Source organism: Rana temporaria, chromosome 8, assembly GCF_905171775.1.
Source record: "Rana temporaria chromosome 8, aRanTem1.1, whole genome shotgun sequence".
Classification (NCBI taxonomy): Eukaryota; Metazoa; Chordata; class Amphibia; order Anura; family Ranidae; genus Rana; species Rana temporaria.
Window position 1 is genome coordinate 68,803,561 of NC_053496.1, and position 17,914 is coordinate 68,821,474.

Genomic DNA, 17,914 nt, shown 5'->3' on the forward strand with positions numbered 1-17,914 from the left:
ACAATGTGGTGTTGTAGATGGAAGTGGTTAGGTCTGGGCAGGACAGGGGTGCAATTGTGTCGTAAAGGCCATCAGTAGCGTAGTGAAGAAGGGAAGGGTTGAGGTAATTATAATTACTTGTATACAATGTTTACAGCATTAGTAATTTAATTGGAATTTAAAAAAAAATATTGCCGTGGTGGGCACTCTATGCTACATTGGTAACACGGGTCAAGTGATCTTGAATTTTGGTATTCTCTCTTTCTAGACATCACAAACGGGACTTCTGAGGGACTGGTCCATACCATTTTTCACCTAAAAATAAAGAACAGAAACATGCTGGATGAAAACCTTGTTTGCTTACAAATAAAGTGGTATTGAATCAAAATCCAAAAATGTAATACACTGCACCTTATCAATCATTAAATGTGTGTGGCTGAATTTGTTTTCTTTTTTAATCGCCTTCTGCCTGCCATATAGACAGACAAATGACGCCCGGAGGGATCCTCTCTTGTTCTGGGCCGACGTCTTAGGACATCGCCCAGCTGTATCGCAATCGCACAACCGTAAGTGTCCGCAGTGCAGCGATCACGGGCGGGCTGTGTCCCTGGGACATGCCGTGACCCCGATCTCTGTAAAGAGCCACGATGACATGGCTCTTTAATCATATGATTAGCTGTGTCCAATTACAGCTGATCACATGTAAACCAGGAGATGAGGCCTATCGGATCTCCTCGCCTCACACTGATAGAGTGTGAGGAAAGGAGAGCCAATCAGTGGCATGTCCTCACAGGGAAGACCAGTACAGATAATCAGGGCACTGATCATCATTGCCCCAATTATCAGTGCAGCCCCAACAGTGCCCAGCAGTGATGCCAGTCTGTGTCCAGCAGTGAGGCAAGTCAACGTTACCTTTCAGTGCCGCATATTAACAACTTCCCTACCGGCGTATAGGGAAAGGACGCTGGCAGGAACACTCCTTCCCCCTGGGCGTGATATGACGTCTGCTTGTTCTCAGCACGGCGATGGGGGGGGCTGAGACGTGTCCCTTGGTGCACACAACCCATCCCCGATCAGGGTACAGAGTCAATGAAAATGGCTCTTTACCACATGACTGGCTGTGTCCAATCACAACCAGTCACATGCGCTGTCTTCGTGCACACCGCTCATGCACAGCCCCAGGGCATGCAGTGCAGTGATCAGGGATGAGATTTACCATGTGATCAGCTGTGTCTAACCACAGCCAGTCACAAATCTGAACAAAACAGGGTAACAAGCTGTAATGGGGTTTTCTCCTCTCACACCAATCGTGTGTGAGGAGGAGATTGAGGTAACAGCTAGTTACCGATCACAGTACACACCAATACACACTGATTGCCAATAAATAAAGAGTACCTGTCACCAGCCCATCAGAGTACCCGTCACCAGCTCATCGGAAACCAATTGCCTTCAGAAGTCACCCAATTTGAAAATATTGTCTACCTGTGTGTAATTTAATCTCAGTATAAAATACAGCTGTTCTGCAAAGCCCTCAGAGGTTTGTTAGAGAACCTTATTGAACAAACAGTATCATGGAGGTTAAGGAACACACCAAATATCACAGGCTTTGAATATCTCATGAAGCACTGTTTAACCCATCATCTGAAAATGGAAAGAGTATGGCACAATCCCATGACTAACCTCCTAGGCATAACCTCACTCCACCAGGCAAACCATAAACCACAAAGGCAAACGAGTGGGATCCCTGTGTCCCATGTTGTACTCCAAAGAAAAAGGATTTTACAGGTAGACCACATCCCAGGACACAGGGCATTTTCATCTCCATTATGATAGGGATGTTCCAAAGCACTGAGAAGGAGGGGAGGGCAACACAGCAACAGGCGCAAAACAACCAAACCAAACCAAAAGAAGTTAGACCCTCATGCAGCAGCCTGCAAAACTCACCCAAACGTAGCGGCCTCAGTGGCACAAACATCCACTTGGTATAACTATGTAAAAGTACGAACCAAAGACTGGGTAGGCAGCTTTACAAATTTAAGCTACAGAAGCCTGATATCTAATAGCCCAGGAGAAACGATGCTCCTGGTTCAAAGGGTCATCACTGAAAACAAGAAATAAACTGACAAATCTATTGAGAGATTGTAGAGGTTGTATGACCCTTCCCTGGGCCTTCTAGAAGCCCAAGAATGAATCAGACTCACAAACTGCAGCAGCCAATTTCTGGAGAGCCACCTTGTCACAGTTCAACACCAGGAACAGTTCCTTATCGGAAAGAGCAGTCAGTCCTGAAACTCTCCAAGCCAAAAGAATGGCAACTAGGAAAATAACCCTGTGTCGGGATGACCTAAGACTAGCAAAAAAAAAAAAAATCTGAAGCCTTGCGTAGCGGGGTTATGCCTTTGAGCATGCCCTGTCTTTTTTGTCAGAGTCTAATGACCTGAAGATGGCAGCATAACTATCATATTAGAATTGAAGATACCCTGTGTCCTAGGATGAACAATAAAGGAAAGCATTTTTATTCTCGTCTGTGTTGCTGCTGTATGGTAAAACATTGTTAGCAGAACAGAAAGTAAAAAAGGTAAGTTTCTTACACTTCCCCACTTGCAAAAAAGAAAAAAAAATTTGGATAGTCTAGGCACAGGTGCACCTAAAGATTAACCACTTCCTGCCTGCCCACCGTCAAATGACAGCGAAGAATGCGGCTCTCATTCTGGGACGACATCATATGACAGCGCCCAGTTTAGCCGGGGGGCACGCAGTGTTCCTGGGACATGGCGCGACCCCAATCTCAGCAAAGAGCCGCGGCTCTTTACCCATGTGATCTTCTGTGTCCAATCACAGCTGATCACATGTAAACAAACAAGTGCCGTTTGTAGGTTTTTCCACTCTAACACTGACAGAGTGTGAGGTGAGGAGAGCTGATAAGTGGCATATCCTCACAAGAAGAAACATGTAAAGGTAATCAGGGCACTGATCATAAGTGCCCTGATTACAATGCAGCCCCAACAGTGCACATCAATGACAACAGTCTGCCCATCAGTGACACCCGTCTGTGCCCACTGAGGCCAATCTGTGCCATCTTTCAGCCTCATCAGCGTACATCAGTAGAGGAGACAAAATTACTTAAAAAAAAAATTGCTGACAGAAACTAAGAAAAAATTTTTTTTCAAAATTTTGGGGATTTTTTTTGTTTTTTGAGCAAAAAAAAAAAAAACAGTGATGATTAAATACCACCAAAAGAAAGCTCTATTTGTGTGAAGAAAATGATAAAACGTTGCTTTGGGTACAGTGTTGCATGACTGTGCAATTGTCACTCAAAGTGAAACAGCACTGAAAGCTAAAAAATCGTCCTGAGCAGGAAAGGGGCTGAAAGTGCCCAGTATTGAAGTAGTTGAACCACATTGTTTTCAAACAATGCAAAGGTGCCACACCAACACACTGCACACAATATCTGCTTTAAAAAGCTAAACCAAGATCTAAATGAGCAAACCAGGCTTATTGTTATCTGGAGTCTTTGGTCCTTTTCTGACTATACAAAATTGAACTTGTGCACTTTACCTTTTCTGTTTAAAGGAGAAGTGCAGCCAAAGATTGTTGTACTTCTGTGAATAACAGGAGCGCAGTTCTTTCTGCACTCCTGTGACCAGTTTTCAGCCTACAGCGGGCAAAAGATCGCAACCATATGGTGGGGATCCACCCACATGCCTGGACCGGCAACTGGCTCAGCCTCTCAGCAACCCGCTGAGAGATTGAGCCAGCCATTCATGCCCCCTTCACAGCCTAGTGCTCCAGTGAACGCAGGGTGGGCAAAGCAGAGAGACGCTGATTGAGTGATCAGCGGTCTTTAAATGCTCAGTTCTCAGTCTTATGTACTCAAATGTAAAATTATGTTTAGAAAACCCACCTAGATTGTGTGCTAAAAGTTCGAAGCGATCAGATCCAAAATACAGCTGTGGCTTTCCATTTATGTGAGCCACAATAGAAGGCATACCAAATACCTGAGGAGAAAACACAACAATTAGGAAAAGGATTAAAAACAGAGCTTGCTAGTTTTCTTTAAATAAATTGCCTTGTTTCTGCTTCCTTGCAAGCAAAATCCAGCAGCCATTACTTAAACTTACCCCATACTTTAATGCACTATCAGTATTCTCCTTCAGTTTGTTCTTAATCTCTGGTGTAGATATGCTGGCCAAAACCTTTTTAACAATGTCCTCTGACATGCCTGCTTTTTTAGCAGCCTAAAAGAAAAATACATACCGTAAATTGAAAGTGTAAAAAAAAAAAGGAAAAGAAAAACTGTAACCGAAACACTATGAAAAAGTATAAGAATGCCCTGGGAAGAAATACTGTAGTTTACAGCATAAACCCTTTAATTGCTATGGTCCTGCTTTATTTTTTGCACATCACGTGCAAAGCCAAATTTTCCAATGTATTTTATGTTCAGAGGAAGCACATATTACATATATTCAAGTTTACTAATGACTTCTTAACTATACCAAGAAAGAATCCTAGGGCAAATATCTGTTTTGGATGTGCATCATTGGTGGCACTAGACCTATTCTCCGTTTCACCATTCCCCAGGTGGAAGACATCTACATGCCCAAACCTGGTCTTATGCTACCCTTGGCCACACTTTTGTGTATATAAGCATGCACAAGTGTGTCATAGTTTCTAATAGTGACCCTTTGGATACCAATTGTCCTAGGCTTTTACTTCAGGTTGCTTTCTTGTGCTGGTCTCCACTTGGTGGTTGTGGTCATCTGTATAGTTTTTGGGATCTGCAATGTACTATTGGGGAGGTCCACCTCCCTTGCTGTTCCCTCCTATCCTTTTGATGGGCGGGGCTACCTGTACATCAGCGACATGTTTTGCACTCCACCTATGACTCCCGCAGTGCGGTGACGTCATTATGTTTGGACGCATTGCATATTCACAGATGGATGAAGGTTGCTTCGCTGCATCCCCTTATGGCGGCGGACAGTGTCGGTGTGTTCAGCCACTGGGAGGTAGAAATTGGAGGTATTGTGTCACGGGTATCTCTTTCTCTGGCTCCTTTACTGCACATTTGGCGGTCATTCCTCAATGTAAGCTTCCAGAATCTTTCACTCCAACACTTTTCCATTTGGAATCACCTTTTTCATTATTCTTTCTTGTCCTCATTTTGATTACTTCATGCTAGCCACCTCCTCACAGGTATTCTCACCTTCGCCTTCGGTCTCTCTCTCCATACCATGTTTTACCAGGCTGCGCTGTACTTGATAGTTGACACCCGGACAGGCCCTGCTGGATCCACTTCCTCAGCCCCCTTGTTATGGTCATGCCGCTGACATTTTTTGGGAAACCAGCCTGTAGCAACTTGGTATTGCCTACTAGTAAGTGTGGGACATTCCACTCATAAGGTCCCCCTTCCTCACCAAGTTGTCAAATGATTCCCATCATCATGACATATACCCATTATTGATGTTTCCTATTTTAGATACACTGCTAATGTACTTACTCCTGAAGAAGCGAGCATTGACTTGTGAAACACGTCGAGTTCTAGATGTCATGTATCATATTACATGGACCTTTGCAACAGATGTGTTCACATTATATATCCTGCTCATTACCAATTGTATTTTATCTTTACTGATGTAAACTATGTATGACTATCTGTATATACTCAATAAAGTTACTCTTTTACTTATGTTGGCCTCACAGTGTTCACCTCTACCAAGTCCCAGGGCAAATATCTGTTTTTGTTATACTAAGAAATGAGGCATATTGACAGAACTACTACTTCCATTTGGATTGTGCAGATTTCAAAAATGGTTTGAGGAACACAACCAACTTTTCCTCCGAATCAATTCAATTCATCATCTGTGGGATGTGCTCAAAAAACAAGTCTGATCCACGGAGTCCTCACCACAATTTACAGAAACTTAAAAAGATCTGCTACTGATGGTTTGCTGCCAGATACCGTAGCATACCTTCAGAGGTCTATTGGAGCCCATGAGTTGATTTGTCAGGGCTGTTTTGGTTGCTAAAGGGGACCTGCTCAATATTAGGAGAGTGGTCACAAAAGTTATGACTGATTGGTGTAATTTATATATATATATATATATACACACATATACACAGTACAAACCAACAGTTTGGACACACCTTCTCATTCAAAGAGTTTTCTTTATTTTCATGACTATGAAAATTGTAGATTCACACTGAAGGCATCAAAACTATGAATTAACACATGTGGAATTATACATAACAAAAAAGTGTGAAACACTGATTGGGTTTAGATCTACTTTAAGGTTCATAATCTGTACAAGTAATGATCACCTCAATGTTACACCCTGTTTGAGTAAACCATCATTTGCATTGAATAACCATGGAAACAGAAGTTTCAGCTGTCAAACCAATGTCTTAATATTAGTATGTGATGTTCATATGGATATTCACAGCACATTATAGCAGAGGAGTAATAATAGTACTGCTACTAAAAAAATAAAAATTACATATAATAAGACAGTCATTACCTCCAGTATGCTCTCTGGTTCAGTAATATCTTTATCCTATAAAACAATAACATACTATAAGCATTGATACACCATATACATTTTATGCGTTAATTACAGAAAACAAAAATGGGCACATAGACACTGACCTCAGACCAGATCCGCACCCAAAGCTCCCTTGAAACCGGTTCTAAGAATTCAGGATGCATCATCTGAACAGCCGTGACAAAGCGCATGGCTGAGAGACTTCCTGTAAGAAAAACCACAGGTACCCTTTAGTATGGAGAAGCATGCGACTCATTTATCCTTTAAACGTGGAATAGTGATGGGTGACTGGCGCAGTACTATTAACATGGAAGGGACAATTCTCAGTCCTGTGTAAGATCCAGCTACAGTCAAACACAAAAATGAGCAGAAATTTGTGAAATGATACTTCAAGGACACAGTCTAGGGTGACCACACTGCTCCTCTATAGATAGAGTGCAGTGAGGGCTTGTTGCAACCCTAGGACAGAAAGTAAATTATTGACAGAATTAACAGATGGCAATACATGGAAACAAAACTGAAAAATGGAGATTAATGAATGCATGTTTAAAGCCTTCTCTGAGAAAAGGAAAAATGCTCCCCTGCAGTGGGACTGCCCCAAACTGCAAGGATTGAATGCCAATTTGTGTCTAGGCGGCTGCAAAAAAGCTGTTCTTACTAGATCTTCTGATCCACCAGCAGGTGGCACTCTTCTGCTCTTTCAATTGACTGTCCCTCAGCATCCTTATATCTTATGCAGGGTTTTGGGCATTGAGGACTTTAAATAGCCTTATTCAACCAGGGTGCCAATATTCTCAATTTTTCAAATAATCGGTATAGGTTACAAACTTACCGATATTGGTCAGACCCCCCCCCCCCCCGTCCCTACGTGACACTTACTGCAATCTCTGCCAGTCCTCCAGACACCATTTAAACAGGCCCGGACTGACCATAGGTCCAGGACAAAGTGGGACCGACTCACATAGCTCACAGTCTGCGACTGAGTCACAGAGTCGCAGTGATGTGTCGAGTGTGCTCCTGCACCCAACACTAGCAAGAACGGGGGTCACGGGCAGTTGATGGATAGATCACAGGCAGCCCTGTATTGCCAGCCCTTCCTGTAAGCCAGGGATAAGCAATTAGCCAACCTCCAGCTGTTGCAAAACAAAAGTCCCTTCATGCCTCTGCCTCTAGGTGTCATGCTTGTGGCTATCAAGAGTCTTGTTATGCCTTATGGGATTTGTAGTTCTGCAACAGCTGGAGTTTCGCTAATTGCTAATCCCTGCTCTAAGCATTCGCTGCTCTCTTCACTAGAGGCTGGTATCACAGGTCTGGATGGGGGGCGGGAGCTGCTGGAGTTAACTTTTCACATTAAACAGTTAGTTATTGATTGCCGGGCGATCCTTGCAACCAATCACCAGCCTGGTAATGTGAAAAGTTAACTCTGGCAGCTCCCATCCAGTACTATGATACCGGTCGATCTCTGCTCTGCTGTACACCTAGAAGAGATACACCTACACACAGGTGTGCGTTTGTGTGGGGACAGAGGACACTACCAAAATGTAAAGAATATCAGCACCTGTTATCGGCTGTTGACCTGAAAGGCAGGGATTATCGGTATGCGCCAAGAAAAAACTATATCGGTCCATCCCTACTGCATAGCATCCTCGTTTGCCCCCTCTCCTTGCCCTCCCTGTCAGCACTGGGATCACACTTGCTGAGGGAGGGAGAGAAAATGAGGAAGAGAAACATTGGAATATTAGTCAGTACCAGCAGGGCTAGACTGGGACAAAAATGTGGCCCTGGACTTCATCCAGACTGGCCCACTTTGACAGGTCTCTCCCATAGCAGCCGGACAACTCCCCCCCCCCCCTCCCCGGCCACCCAAGCCCCATCTCCCCCTTCACTAGCTTTATAGAGTAGAGAGGCTGGTACTGGTACTTTTATAGGCAGTACCAGTGGGGAAGCTAGACAATATTTCACCCGGGGGAAAGAATCAGTTCGGTGCCCCCCTTATGGGACAAGATTAGGCAGAAGTGAGAAACTCCCAGGCCATAGCTGTTGAGTCAGCTGTCTGTCCCCTTCCCCATGCTCCTCTGTCGTCCCCCCTGCTTCTCTGATCCCCCCAGGTGAGCACTGCGAGGAGGGAGAGGAGGCGAGCGCTGCGGTAAGGGAGAGACAGAGGAGCGGCGGTCTGCTGTCACTGAAGCCGGCCCACTGAGCCATCGGCCCACCGGGAAAAACCCTGTAGTCCCAATGGCCAGTCCATCCCCGAGTACCAGTAAGCAAAGGTGTATTTGCTTTGGAATAATAAATCACCTCTAATGTTTGGTGTCCAACATGTGTGGATGTTTTTTTGCAAAACTATATTATTTATATGAAACTATTAATTTTGTTTTAAACATTTTAGAATGGGGTGCATCATTTTAATGGGTGCCCCAACTGAAGAAAGTTTGAGAAATACTGCCTTAAGAGGACCTGTGACCACTAGAGTGCAGAGGAGAAGAGGCTGCAAGCACTGGTCTTACAGCCTAGAGAAAGCCTGCATGGACTGAGAATCAACTGCTTTTTGGCGCCCCATAGAGCTGAACGAGTATTTTACTCCAGCAATGAAGAGGCAACCCCACTGTAAAGGCGCACTTATCTTTTTTCTCCGAGTTCAGCTTTGAGACCCGACAAGCTGCAATATATATAAAAAAAATTTGGGGGGGGGGGCATAGAGACAACATGGCATTCGCTATTCTACAGTTTACCAAACGTGACAATATTTACTTTGAGCTTGTTGCCATCTACTGGATGAATCAATTATAGCAGGCATGTAACAAGCACACAATAAGACAACTGTATTTATATTTTACTTTATTTGTTTCTCCAAGTGCTGCCCACTAGGTGTTAGTCTGCATTCACACTACAGTGTTTTGAATCGTGGGCACATATGCCGCGGATCTGCCCACAATTTGACAGCGCTGATGTGTGAATGAAAAAAATGCGTAAGGCTCTGCTTCCACTATTGCAACCCTAAAGTCGCACGATTTATTGTCACGATTTGAAGCAATGCCTGTATATTCTTAGGTCTATGGACCTCAATTTGCATCAAAGTAGTGCAGGGACTACTTTAAAGTTGCACAGATATGAACGGTATTTATTGGAAATCATGGGGTATGACTTGTCGTGCGACTTTGCAGTCCCAAATCGCATAATAAGTCGCACTAGTGGAAACCGAGCCTAACTCGCATTTGAGATGCCATTCATTTGAATGACACCTCAAATCGTGGTGCGGCTGTGCCACGCGATAAAACATGCAATCGCAGGAACCCACACTGTGGGACTCGTGACGCCCAAAGTAGCTCCTGAACTATTTTTGGGTCCCACGATGAGGGTTGCCGCGATTGCAGTGTGCGACAATTGCGGCAGACCCACACCACGATTTGAGGTATCACTCAAATTAATGCCATCTCAAATGCGAGTTCCGTGTTTTGTCATTCACATATCAGTGTTGTCAAATTGTGGGCAGATCTTCCTGCGATTCAAGACGCTGTAGCGTGAATGCAGCCTTATACTTACCTTCAGTCCCAACGCAACAATCTTCACTGTGCAGTCCCGCTTGAAGCCACACAACCTTTTCTCAGAAAATGGATGTTCTGTACTGATCATGAACGCTGTAGTCCCTTTTTTCTTCTATGAGGAAGTTGTATTTTGAGTGATTGCTTGAGTACTATTATGGTAAATACAACCATGTCTATTATCCTGCTTACTTGGATTATCTGGGTACAAATTCTCTGTAAACATAAAGGATCCCCATATCCTTACATGTGAAAAGTCCAACTCTGGAAAGCAGACACGGTAAGTCCCTTACTGCGGACTTACTACCACTACAAGAGTGATATGCTTGCCTAGTGGGATATAAATAAGCAGTAATAATTTTTGCGCTTTTTCTCGTGACATACAATGAAGGTTCAGCAGTCCTGCACTGACGGTACAGGTCCACCAACATCACAGGATGTCAGAGAGTGGAGAAGAGTGCTGGCTTTCAGGGTAATGATGGACGTGGTAGGTTTTGCTGCTTATTTCAATCCCCTTTGACTTTAAAAAAATAAATGAAATTTGTATGTAATTAACCCTTGCTGTGTGGGGGGGGGTAGGACATATTGCAAGTATCAATTTTACAGATGATTTTAACACCCCTCTATAATTTGAGGCAGATTTATAAAGCAGTGAATATGACATTCAACAAACAGTCTCTGACGGTAAATGTGTTTTAATATACATTTAATAGACTAACCTTTTTTAATAATTACGTGAAAGAAGTCACTTGGTGCTTTCAGAGGGACCTCATAGAATTCAGCTACTCTCGCCAGATCCTCGTTCATGTATGCTCCTTTTTTGGGAACCATTGCAGGTGCAGAATTACCTAAGAAAATAGGTTAAAGTAAATAGTAATAAGTAAAAATTATATGTTATACACAAAGTATTTTCAGTTTCTGAATGATCTGATGTAACCATTGCAGGAAACATTCCCCTATATACTATATCACAACCAGGGTCAGGAATGGACAAATCTCAGGAGCTAGGTAAGCAATACAACTTGGCAACCAAATGTTTAAATGGGTTTTCCACTTTCACCTCCCATCTACGGTAACCTTGTTCAGATTCACGACAAGTACTTCAAACTAAACAAAAAGAGAAAAAAAAAATCCAAACTCAAAAGCCCCCTGAGGAAGATTGAGTTAATCCCGGTATCGACACGCGTAGGGGAGGAGAAAGGACGGTGCAGGATGCAGTGGAGCGTTCTCAGCTAAAGGAAAGAACACATTACTTCAGCAGTATCCCTGAGCTTGTAAAGAGTGGTGCACTGTAGCACCCACAAAATGTGAGTACCCCACAGTAGGGGCCAAGTTTTATTTACACAATAAATTGTTTAAACGATATCACACTATCGAGTTTTTTTCATCATACACACAACCACCAACCAGCCTAGGATTCCAACATAACCACTGAACCCAGGAGGTAGTTCATATGCGTGTTCTGACCAGGCTTAATTGCAGAGCCCTACGCTCTAAGGTGAGTGCATATACTGAAGAGGAGGAAGCACCAGAGTGGACACAAGGACAAGTTTTGTTATCACCAGTTGCTTTGGATTTTTTTGAACTGTGAATAGATAATATATTATGCATGTCATTTTGTGAATCAAGCAAAATAGCACTTTGCACATGGCACTTTTGTAGTGCATGGGAACACGTTTGTGAATATTTTGAGCACAAATATATTTTATGTCAGATGTTGTTATTTGAGCATTAATGCATATAATTTGTATTTGTCGCACAGAATCACTTTAATTAGCATTAAGTTGTGGCACTAATTAGCACTTTATGCATGTGATCTTCTATAGGCAATTAATAGAGTGTGGATATATGGATAAGTAGAGAAACAAATTAATAGTTCACATGCTGCACTATAATTGAGCACAGAGTCACACTAATCTGAGTTAGTGGTGTCATAGTATTTTTCATGTGGTTTTCTACAGTCTATATATGTGTAAAACACACAAAGGCATATGTTTTAGCGCAGCACTTTTTCTGTTACTTGTATACTGAATGCACAGCCTTATGGGATGTGATCAGTGCTAGCAGATGATTATATTAGAACTGACAATTTGTGTATGGTAGCTCGCAAGATCACCAGTGTTTAAAATATATTTTTACTTTTTGTTATAAAACATATCCAATAAAAAATAAAAAAAATATTTCTTCATGAATTTACTATTCTGTAGTCGTTGGTAAAAAAAAAAAAAAAAATACCAATAAGTACCGTATTTATCGGCGTATACCGCACACTTTATTGCCCTGAAAATCAGGACAAAAACGTGGGTGCGCTATATACGCCGATACCCGCGCCGAGTTTGAACACTGCGCCGGCATATACCGAGCGCAGTACACTCGTGTATAGTCGGGCAGGCTCGGCTCCTCTCACGCTCACGTCCTGGACGTAAGCGCAAGAGTAGCCGAGCCTACCCGACTATACACGAGTGTACTGCGCTCGGTATATGCCGGCGCAGTATTCAAACTCGGCGCGGGGATCGAGCGAGGACGCCGCAGAAGGACGCCGGACCCAACGAAGAGGACTCCTGAAGCCGCAGACGGACACCGGACCCGACGAGGCCGCCGATGGACGCCGCGCAAGACACCAAAACTGTAAGTACTAAAAAAAAATTTAACAGGAATGTCGGGTCCACTTTAGGGGTGCGCGCTATACGCTGGAGCGCGCAATACCCCGATAAATACGGTATATATAATTGTTTGCGTTAAAGTTACAGAATTTGGTATAGGTACTGGAATATTTTTTTTTATACTAGTAATGGCGGTGATCAGCGACTTATAGTGGGACTGTGATAGTGTGGCAGGAAATCTGACACTAGCTGGGGGGGGGTACACTGACAATAGTGACACCAATATAGTGATCAGTGCTAATACTATACGCTGTCACTGTACTAATGACATCTAGGAGTCGATCAGCAGGTTAACCACTTCAGTCCCGAAAAATTTGGTTGCTCAACGACCAGGCCATTTTTTGCGATACGGCACTGCGTCACTTTAACTGACAATTGCGCGGTCGTACGACATAGTATCCAAACGAAAAATGTCCTCCAACCCCCCCCCCCCCCCAAAATAGAGATTTCTTTTGGTGGTATATAATCATCTCTGCGGTTTTTCGTTTTTGCACTATAAACAAAAAAGAGCGATGTCACTGGCAGGGAGGGGATTGACACTGTGTGCTCCAACTGTGGGGGGAGGGGACTCACTATAGGAGTTGACACCTGCAAGGCAAAAGCCATAATGAGCTAGTATGCACCGCATATTAACTCATTATGAAATACTTACCTCGGAACGAGGTAGGGAACTTACCTGGTCTGACCCGAGAGTTTCTTCCGGGTATCGCCACTCCAGCGCTGTGATTGGCTGGATCGGCGATGACGTCACTCCCGCGCATGCGCACAGTAGATTTCACTCCGGCATGGGTCGGCGGGGCCGGCCCTTCAGCCGAGGATCCCCCCTGCGCATGCGCCGCTGCAATCAGCGGCGCATTGCGAGGGGAATATCTCCTAAACCGTACAGGTTTAGGAGATATTCTTTATACCTACAGGTAAGCCTTATTATAGGCTTACCTGTAGGCAAAAGTCAAAAAAGTGGGTTTACAACCACTTCAAATAGCCCGTCAGTGTACAGAGCTCTGTGTTGGGCTCCCTTCTGTGAATGATGGAGCCGACAAGCGGGTCCCAGCGATCAATCATTGGCCGGGACCTGCTGATCGGCTTGCGCTGTAATAAATCACAGCAGAGCTGGGGAGGAAGGCACCCGCGCCCCCTACCCGGAAGTGCTGATCATGTACCAGATAGGTGACCCAGCGCAGTGGCCGCCCTGCAGCAGTTTATCTGCATAGGGTGGTTGGCAAGCGGTTACAGTACTTTGCTCAGTTCTTTGTTTGCATACCTGTTCCTTGCATTATTCCCCCGAGGAGTCCAGGGCGAAACTGAACATCTACATTCCATATGTTTTTATATCGGGACATGACCTGATATAAAGAGAAATGTAACATTTATTTCATGCATACTTATATTTTATCACATGCCCATGTATATATCTGATGTCTAAATAACATTGTCGTGCTTTATTTCACGAATGCATTTTTTTCTGTAGGTGCACTGGCCCAGTGTAGCAAGCTAGTCCAGCTAGGCCTTAAACACACGGGGCTGGATTCAGTTAGATTTGCGCTTTTTTTACGGAGGCGCAGGGCAACGTTTTTGCCCTGCGCCCCCGCAAATTTACTGCGCTGCCCTTGATGCCCTTGAGCTCCGTAAATTGCGTGGGCGCGCTGGCAAAATGCCCGGCGTAAGCGCGCGCAATTTAAATGATCCCGTAGGGGGCGGGAATCATTTAAATTAGGCGCGTTCCCGCGCCGATCGTAGAGCGCATGCTCCGTCGGGAAACTTTCCCGACGTGCATTGCGGCAAATGACGTCGCAAGGACGTCATTTGCTTCAAAGTGAACGTGAATGGCGTCCAGCACCATTCATGAATCACTTACGCAAACTACGTAAATTAGAAATTTCGCAACGCGGGAACGACGGGTATACGTAACATTGGCTGCCCCTGCTAATAAAAGGGGCAGCCTTAAGCGAAAACCGCCGTACGGAAACTACGTAAACTGCGTACGCAGGGCTCGCGTAACGTTGTGAATCGGCGTTAGTATGCAATTTGCATACTATACGCTGAGCACAACGGGAACGCCACCTAGCGGCCATCGCAAGAATGCAGCCTACGATATGCGGGCATAAGAGCCTTATGCCGCGCATATCTTAGGCTGCAGTCGTAACGAGGTTCCTGAATCAGGAGCATTCGTTACGCCGGGGCAAGTAAGCAATTGCGCTGTGTAACTATGGTTACACAGGCGCAATTGCTTCTTGAATCCAGCCCACTGTTTGGCCCCTGTGCATCAAATCTCAGCATTTTTGTGCAATTGGAAGGTACATTTGCAGCATCCAGCCCTGCTGCCCGTAAAAGCCTGACAGGCTAAAAATATACTGCGGCTGAACATTATACAGAGTGGCAGTGCTGTATCTTGGCCTAGGCCGACAAGGCGCAGGGCGGCAAAAAAGCCGCCCCCCACCTGCACAAGGATCCTGGCTCACATACAGCCTCCCTTGTGCACACGCAGCATCGGCGGTCGCATCCACCGCCACTGAGGTGCCTGACCAGTGGCGGAGTTCTCTACAGCCTTGTGTGCTGCGCCGGGGTCTGGGAGCCTGGATGTGTCTTCTCATTCATTGCAATGGGTGCTTTTACACTGGGGCAGTGCGCTTGCGGGACGTTAGAAAAAGTCCTGCAAACAGCATCTTTGGGGCGGGTTGGGAGCGCTCCCAAAACAACCCTCCCCATTGAAATGAATGGGCAGCGCTTCCAAAGCGCCGCAAAACTGGTCTTTTTTCTTTTTTTTTTAACAGCCCGCTAGCGCCGGGAAAGCGCTGCAAAAGCAGGCATCGCTTTAGCGTTGTTTTAGTGCAGTGTGAAAGGGGTCTTATAGTAGAAGCCAATGTAAATGCCGCACAGTGCCCCGTCTATCTAGATGTTGTCTAAGGGCCAGCTTACACCACATGCAGTCCAGTTCGTTTTTTTATGCATCATAAATGCATGGAAAGTAGGTTATATGGTTTCAAATGGCATTGACCAGTGCGGTCAGTTCCATTGCGTTCCAGGAAAAAAAAAAAAAAGTAGAAGATGCTGCATTTTTCTTGCACTGGAACGCGGTAAAAACGCATCAAAAACGCACTGGAAAGCATTAAAAGCACCAGCCCCAGTAAAAAGCATCTGGAATGCATCCAGAAACGCATCAAAAATTCACCGGAACGCGCATGCAGAAAAGCATCACAAACTGGGTGCGTTTTTGTGGTATGAACCAGCCCTGAAGGTGACCACACCCCGCACAATTCCCTTTATATCTACCATCAATTGTAGTACAAGGGTCTCCCTGATTGGATAGAAACTGAAATTTAGGTCTGTCCTGATATTATATAGTTTCAGTAAATCTTATGAAAGTTGTACAATCAGATTGTATATTGTATGGACAGCTTAGCAGAGACATTACAGAGATTGTATGCATCGGGGGTGGCAGTCAGCATTTAATAGGGGGGGAAAAAAAGACAGCAGGCTGAAAACTAAAGCTAGCCATACAGCATGCAATCTGATTGTACAACCTCCTTTAGGCTCCATTCACACTAATGCTTTTTTTGATGCATTTTGCAGAAATGCAGGGAAATTTTTTAACATGGTTTCCTATGGAACATGTTCACATTAATGCTTTTTTGCTCTGCGTTTTTGGAAAGGGTCGGGGACTTTTTTTCCTGCAAAAAGCAGCATTTTGCATGCAATAGAATTCAATGGACCTGCATCCAAAACGCAAATACCGCGATTTTGCGTTTTTTTTAACCTGCTTATAGCTGGTTGTTAAAGAAAAAAATAAAAAAAAATAATTACTGGCTAAAAAAAAAAAAAAAACGCAAATTGCGTTAAAAAGGCACGTCAAAAAACGCAGCAAGCACCGCAAAAAGCATTGCAAAAACGCTCAAAAGCAACATGCAAAGGTGTGAATCGAGCCTTAGATTTATCAAAATTTACAATGCAACGCCAAGCAAGCAATAACTTCAGTTTGTTTCCAATCAGGCAGATCCATGCACTAAATCAGTGTTTCTCAACTCCAGTCCTCGGGGCGCACCAACAGGTCTTGTTTTCAGGCTTTCCATTATTGTGCACAGGTGATTTGATCAGTTTCACTGCCTTAGTAATTACCACAGCAGTTTGATCTGAGGGAAATCCTGAAAACATGACCTGTTGGTGCGCCCCGAGGACTGGAGTTGAGAAACACTGCACTAAATTACTTACTATTGTCCTGGGTCATACCAACTAATACTGCAGGGGGGGGTATTAAAGGGAAAAACATGACAGCTGATGCCCCCCCATGTAACAGAATTCATTATAAGATTAGAACCTCCCCCCCTCCTATACTGTCACTGAGCGGTCTGCCCCCCTCTGTACAGCCATGTACACAGATATCACTGCAGAGCTGAACTCTCACCTCAAACCCCAACCAGGAATACGGGGAGACCACATCATAGAAAAGCTCCAACACCCTCCGCTTAGACATGTCTGCGCTCTCCGAGTCTACACACACCGCACAGCATTGTGGGAAGGGACAAAGTTTAGGCTTCTGGTTATTGTCTGACCTTGTGCATGCCGCCATCTGCTGGTGACTTGTAGTGAGTGCAGCAGAAAATAAGACATGTCGGCTCTCTCTCTAGTGCTGCACGATTAATCGTTAAAAGATCGCGATCTCGATTCGATTTCCTCTTTTTGGAAAGTAGAAACTGCAAGGTATTTGGCAAGATGCATTGGGGAGTATTTTGCAGATCTCATTTTTGCTCCAAGGTTTTAAAAAATTTAAAAAGAAGAAAAAAATACATTTTAATTTTCAAAAACAGCATCTTTTGTAATTGGTGGTTTATGATCTTCATCGAGGTTCAGCCACCTCTTATCTCTGAGTGGTTCCCATGTTACAAAGACAGAGACATGAAATGTTATTGATATCCAGGGCCGCCATCAGGAATTTTGGGGCCCCTTACACAGCTTCAGCATACCTCCCAACTTTTCAACTTCAGAATGAGGGACGAATGAGCATACACCCCAAACAAAGTTGTTGAGCGGGGGGGGGGGGTACGCGGATCAAAGTTGTTGAGGGGGGGGGGCGCAGATCAAAGTTGTTAAACGGGGGGGGATTCCGTGGATCAGAGTTGACCGGGGGGGGTGCAGATCGAAGTTGTTAAGTTGTTGAGCGGGGGGGGGCAGATAAAAGTTGTTCAGCGGGGGGGAG

General features: G+C 44.5%; 1 protein-coding gene across 1 annotated transcript; it reads right to left on the reverse strand.

Moving 5' to 3' along the window:
• Positions 1-230: 230 nt before the first annotated feature.
• On the reverse strand, positions 231-17,230 carry LOC120947040 (glutathione S-transferase kappa 1-like). The gene is made up of 8 exons (XM_040361977.1): positions 17,123-17,230; positions 13,985-14,066; positions 10,780-10,908; positions 6,623-6,723; positions 6,495-6,530; positions 4,101-4,217; positions 3,884-3,977; positions 231-294 (listed from the first exon to the last, which is right to left on the reverse strand). Exons 1-8 carry the CDS (start codon positions 17,189-17,191, stop codon positions 251-253), a joined length of 672 nt encoding a protein of 223 aa, XP_040217911.1. The 5' UTR covers positions 17,192-17,230; the 3' UTR covers positions 231-250.
• Between the last annotated feature and the right edge of the window lie 684 nt (positions 17,231-17,914).